Source organism: Cervus elaphus, chromosome 18, assembly GCF_910594005.1.
Source record: "Cervus elaphus chromosome 18, mCerEla1.1, whole genome shotgun sequence".
Classification (NCBI taxonomy): domain Eukaryota; kingdom Metazoa; phylum Chordata; class Mammalia; order Artiodactyla; family Cervidae; genus Cervus; species Cervus elaphus.
In genome coordinates this window covers 16,691,432-16,697,431 of record NC_057832.1, presented here as the reverse complement: position 1 = coordinate 16,697,431, position 6,000 = coordinate 16,691,432, and the positions used below count along the sequence as shown (strand labels likewise).

Here is a 6,000-nt window from a genome sequence, read left to right as displayed (position 1 = left end):
AGGAGGTTGGCTTGGTGAACCAGGAGAAACGTCTTCTGCCCAGCCTTTCTGTGGCTGGGGGAGGGCCTTTCTGCAGTTCATTCAGATGCTTTGTTAACTGTCAGGAGGCGGGTGCTGTGAGTGCTTAGCTGCTCAGGCATATCCAATTCTTTGGGACCCCGTGGACTGTAGCCCACCAGGCTCCTCTGTCCGTGGGATTCTCCAGGCAAGAATACTGGAGTGGGTTGCCATGCCCTCCTCCAGGGGATCTTCCCCACCCAGGGATCCAGCCAAATCTCCTGCGGAGGAGGAAGGTGACTGCTCTCAAACACCCAGCCCCAGGCCAAGGCCTGACCTTGTAGGATAAAGGTGTGTTTACACAGCTGAGTATTGTCAGTGATTTTAAGATGACACAGTAGGAACCACTGCCTGGGAACACACCTCTCTACAAACAATTTCATTTTAGGGGTTAATTTGAACAGGTTCCTTTTCTCTTTCCTTTTCCTATCCGATCAAAGAGTAAAAACAAGTCTGAACCACACAGGCTTCTGCTGGACTTAAGCTTAGCATTCCAGAGAAGTTAACCTGGCAGACGTTTCTATTCGGTGACAGAAGTCTGTCACCCCAGGAAAGGGGACCAGCGGGACGGGGTGGGGGTGGGGAGTGGAGGAGAAGAGCGATGGGCAGCACGCATTGTTATGGGTTTCTGACCCTTACACGCCTATACTTCTGGGTTTCTGAATGTGAAGAGAGGAGGGAAAGAAAAAAAAACTCCCCATAAGCTGCTAAGCTAAGCTAACACGGCCTTCGAATTCCAAACTGAACACAGTTTGGTTCTGGTTTTTCAACAGTCGCAAGAACAGGCTGTCCGCGGGGAGGAAAGCCAGAGGGGGCCAATTAGGAAGGAAGGAATTGAAGGGAGGAATAAAGGAAAGGAAAAAGCCCAGATGGAAGGTCCAGCGGAGGGTGAATGACAGGGCTGGAGGATGGCAGCCGGCGGCGGAGGTGGGGAGGCGGCTGCGCGGGAGACTGACAGGTGGGTCTCGGCCGCGAGGGGGGCGGCGGGGCGGGAGGTCTTCCACCCCCGGGTAGCGCCGGCCGCCACGGCGACGCCTCCCAAACCGCGGCCGCAGAGGAGGGCGGGGAGCGCGCGCGGCGGGAGGCGGCTGCGGCAGGAGAGGCGGGAGCGAGGGCTCCCACTCCGGCCTCGGGGCCCGTCGCCCGCCGCGCTCCGGGCGTCTCTTCTGCCTCCTACGCGCCGCGGACACCCCAGCCTCCCGGCTGCCTCGTCCGGGGAGCTCTCCGCGCCTGCCCGAGAAGAGCAAGAACGAGTTGGGGCGCCCCGGGGCGCGATTCGTGGCGGAGACGCTGGGACCAGATCGGAGGATGAGCGGCGGAAGGCGGCGCAGAAACTGACGCGAGTTGGGGCCACGGTTCCCGGCCGCCGGCGCCACGAGCCAGACCGCGGAGACGCCCTAGCCGAGTGCACGCGCCGGGCGGAGCGCGCGCAGGTGGGGCTGAGCTCTCCGCCGTGCGCTCCGCTCCGGGCCCTCGCCGGCCGGAGGATGGGCGCCGGCGCCCAGGGTCCGTGCCCGCCGCTGCTGCCCCTGAGCCCGCCGCGAGCCCCGCGTCCGGCCGGCGCCCTGCGCTCATGTATGTAGGCTGGGCGCCCGCCCTCGGGGATGAAGATGCATGTTGGGTGTCCGCGCCCCGGGCGCCCTTCCGCCTCCCTGCTGCTCAGGAGGAGTCCCCTCACCCCAGGCCCCAAGTTTGTAAATATGGGTGATCGCCCGGGCTGAGGTCCACCCGGCTGGGACTGGAAATGAGCAGAGGGCACAGACGAACCCTGCTTACTGGAAGAGGGTGGGGAGGCGGAGGAAACCACTCCGGGGCGCACAGATCTGGGGAGTTGGACGGCTAGGTGGAGAGAGGCTGGGCGGCCAGTACCCTGCAGCGTGTAGTCTAGGGTTCTGTCGGCCCCTTTGGGCCGCAGAAAGTTTGGGAACCAGAGAGGTTTCCGGAGACCGGGAGACTGAGGGGCGTTCGCCCCCGCCCTGCATCTCCAGCCTCCTCCACTGCACACCTTCTGTCTACCGGGCCCTCCTGCTCCACCGCCACGACCCCCTCCAGGGTCCAAGAAATTAGGAGACTGAGCGCTGCGACTCACACAGGGGTATCTGGTCTGCGCCCTGAGTCGCTGAGCCGCTGCCCGGTGGCTGGCGGAGGAAGAGAAGCCTGCGAATCCCCGACCCGCAGCCGGGAACTGGGGGTGGGCTGGGGGATAGTCGGGGACCTTCTTCCCCCGGCAGCCAGCCGGGTCTGAGCTGGAGGGCGGGGAAGGGGCGTCTGCGCCCCGCACTGGCGGCGTTTGAAAAGTTGTTCAGATGAATCGCAGGGCCCGGCCAGGTTTCTTCTCTTCCTTCCCTCCTCTCTTCCCCAAACGCCCTCAGGCAAGCGAGGAAGGGTTTCCCTCTTATTTTTCTGCACAGTCTTCACCGTCCACTCCACTGCGGAATTCTCCACTGCGCGACCTTTGGGGAAGTGTGGCCGGAACCAGAAGAGGGGCGCCAGGCGCTGGAGTTATGTGGCTCCATCCGAGCCTTGCAGGGGGCGCGGGCCCAGCTCGCTGCAGCCCCAGCGCTCCACCACCCGCTAATAACGACGACAGGGGGCACACTGCGGGGTGGTGTTTTTCTGGGACTCGCCTCCGTGTCCAGGCCCGCAGTCTGGGATCTGTAGGACCCCCGGCGGCGCCCGGGCGCCGGGAATGCAGCCCCCGCCCTCGTGGTCCGGCGAGTCCAGCTAGGGAGCCTCGGGGTCGGGCGGCTCGGGGCCGGGCGGGGGCCGGGCGCGCGCGGGCCGCGGGGCTCAGCTGTGCTGCTGTTCTCTCCGCAGGGACGGCGGCTCCCGGCTGGCGGCGGCGCGCCCCCGGGCTGTGAATGCGACTCGCCCCTCGGCCGCGCTCCCCGCCCGCCCGCCCGCCGGGACGCGGTAGGGAATGCCCAGCTCCACTGCGATGGCAGTTGGCGCGCTGTCCAGCTCCCTCCTGCTCACCTGCTGCCTGATGGTGGCCCTGTGCAGCCCGAGGATCCCGCTGGAGAAGCTGGCCCAGGCGCCGGAGCGGCCGGGCCAGGAGAAGCGCGAGCACGCGTCTCGGGACGGCCCGGGGCGGGTGAGCGAGCTGGGGCGCCCGGCGAGGGACGAGGGCGGCGGCGGCGGCCGGGACTGGAAGGGCAAGAGCGGCCGCGGGCTGGCCGGCCGGGAGGCGTGGAGCAGGCAGAAGCAGGCCTGGGCCGCCCAGGGCGGGGGCGCCGGGGCCGGGGACCTGCCGGGGCGGCCCCGCGGGGACACCCCGCACGAAGAGCCCCCGGCCGCCGCCGCCCAGGACGTGGCGCGTCCGGAGTCGGAGCCCACGCCCGAGCCGCCGGAGGAGTACGCGTACCCGGATTACCGGGGCAAGGGCTGCGTGGACGAGAGCGGCTTCGTGTACGCGATCGGGGAGAAGTTTGCCCCGGGGCCCTCGGCCTGCCCGTGCCTGTGCACCGAGGAGGGGCCGCTGTGTGCCCAGCCCGAGTGCCCGCGGCTGCACCCGCGCTGCATACACGTCGACACGAGCCAGTGCTGCCCGCAGTGCAAGGAGAGGAAGAACTACTGCGATTTCCGGGGCAGGACCTACCAGACCCTGGAGGAGTTCGTGGTAAGAGGCCAGCGCCCGGCCGACTTTGCACGTCCCCGGAGCGGGTGAGCTGGCTCCTCGCCCCTACTTTGGAGAAGAGGCGCCCTGTGGTTCTCAGAGGTGGACGGCGCTGTGCCCGTGTCCCCTCTCTTGTTCAGTGCAGAGGTAATTTTTGAAAGCCACGTGCCCGGCTGACATGCGTTTGCTCCAAAAGGGTTTCCTTAGAGTAAAGCCCCGTGGCACCAAAGCCCAGGCAAAAGTGCTGGCTGCGCTTTTAACCTGAATTGGCTGCTCCGGAGTTAAACGTGTTGCTGCTGAAATGTTCACCCTGTTTTCAAACACAGGGCAATTTGCCTTGCTCTTTGGGATGTATTCTTCAGTTAATAGTCCATTAAGGGAGACTATTCATATAAATAAGCGATTTCCCTGGATTATGTGCTGGGTATCAGGCAGATGTTCTAGAAATTAAAACAAAACAAAATGCTTGCTGATTGGATGCCAAAATATGGGCCATGGCAAAAAGAAGTCCAGGTTGTGGTTTTAAAAATGGTTTTATTTTTAGGTAAGTACTGGCCATAATATTAGCAGTGCTGTCTCCTGAGTGCCTACAGTAAAATCACACCCCCGGGCTGCATTTCTACCTATACTAACTTACTTAGACCTCAAGCCAGGCTATAAAGTCGAATATGATCTGTTATCTCCAGCTGATGGAGAAGAGGAAACTGAGACACAGAATATTTAAATAAGGTGTCCAGGGCAAGGCAGCTGGTAAGAAGCAGATTCGGTGCCTCAAGGCTGCTTTCATACTCTAGGCTCTATTTAAACCTAAAGCCTAGCTCCACGGGGTGCTGGATGGAGATACTGCCCAGTGGTTGTACTGGCCAGGGGCTAACTCCCCCCAGAGCCCTGCTTCTTCACTAGCGGCCCTGGAAGACCACCTGCACCACTGAGCAGCTTTTCCAGCCCTCCAGGGTTGGCTCAGCCGCTGGCCTGCCTGGACTTGGCCAGTTGACTTGGCATGCCAATGTTTTCCTGGGCAGCAGAGGGTGTCCTGGGACCTCCAGCCCCCAAAGCTGAGCGAAGAGGCAGATGGGGAGGAATCTCCTCCAGGGTCTCCAGAGCAGAGCCTGAGATCTAAAGATTGAGAATGTGGCCAGAGTGTGACAGCAGGTAGTGAGTTTCAGGAATGAATTCCTGAGTGCTGTAGAAAGACTGTCTTTCCCCTCATCTGTAAAGTAAGGCTAGCCATTCCTTAAGGCTCCCTGGAGTTCTAACCACCTGACATTCAGGGTCTAACTCCAGGCAAACATGGCTTGCTTGGCTTCGGCCCTTTGGAGAACCAGACAACTTTGATGAGAACTTTATAGGAACCAGGCCCTTGGCCATACAACAGAAGTCAGGAACTCTGCCCTCAAATTCTCCTAGAGGACTGAAGAGCCAGGCAGATGCCTCTCCAGATGTTTTGGGTGCAGCCCGGAAGTGCAGAAGCAAAGCTGGCCCTGGGAGCTGATGGGACCCATAGGAGCTACCTTCTGTGTTGGCCAGAATGGTGCTGTGGTCAAACAGTTCCCTGTAGTTTCAGGTTCATAAGAAAGTGTTATAAGATCTAAGACAAGGAGTTTTTAATTAATAGTATTTATTGTCTGCACTGTGCGTAGTAACATAATCATTTCTTATGTATCCCACGAGGTAGGCTGAGGAGTTACTAACATTTTGATCTCAGAAGCCCAAACACATCACAGAGCAGCCATCACAGGCAGAAGGAAGAATTCAAATCTGTTTGAGTTATTCATTGCTAAAAGCTGGATGCCATGGACTGTCTGTGCGTATGGTTGGTGGGGGAATCTCCTGTTGGATTCCTATTTCCAAAAATTAGTGCCTACCCTGATAGCTCAGCTGGTAAAGAATCTGCCTGCAATGCGGGAGACCCAAGTTTGATCCCTGGGTCTGAAAGATCCCCTGGAGGAGGAAGTGGCAACCCACTCCAGAATTCTTGCCTGGGAAATCCCATGGACAGAGGAGCCTGGAGGGCTCCAGTCCATAGGGTCGCAAAGAGTCAGACACGACTAAGCATGAGAATGAACAAATGAAAGTGGAATGTGTTTCCCACTCTGGAGATGGGAGATTTTAGCAAGAAAAGGGAGTTTGGAGAGATGATTACCTCGGGAAGAATCAAAATATTAATAAAGCTATTTTTAGGGTATTAAGTGCATCTTTCATCTTCAAGTGACACTTCATTCTTAACTTTCATCCAATCATTACCAGCTGCTAGGATGACACATGCATGAGGGTTGAGCAGCTGCCGCAAAATTTCCACTATATTCCTGCTCCTATGACATGTACAA

The 6,000-nt window shown here is 59.7% G+C and overlaps 1 protein-coding gene across 4 annotated transcripts in view; it reads left to right on the top strand.

The window, feature by feature from the left end:
• Positions 1 to 667: 667 nt before the first annotated feature.
• The window catches only part of VWC2 (von Willebrand factor C domain containing 2), a 126,159-nt gene continuing 120,826 nt past the window's right edge, over positions 668 to 6,000 (top strand). The window contains exons 1-2 of one of the 4 annotated variants that reach the window (XM_043873328.1): positions 668 to 1,015; positions 2,875 to 3,676. In XM_043873328.1, coding sequence (XP_043729263.1) covers positions 2,978 to 3,676 — 699 coding nt within the window. In that variant the 5' untranslated portion in view covers positions 668 to 1,015; positions 2,875 to 2,977. Of the gene's footprint in view, positions 1,016 to 1,351; positions 1,633 to 2,874; positions 3,721 to 6,000 lie in introns of those variants that run through there. The other 3 variants (XM_043873327.1, XM_043873330.1, XM_043873329.1) reach the window with 3 other exon arrangements.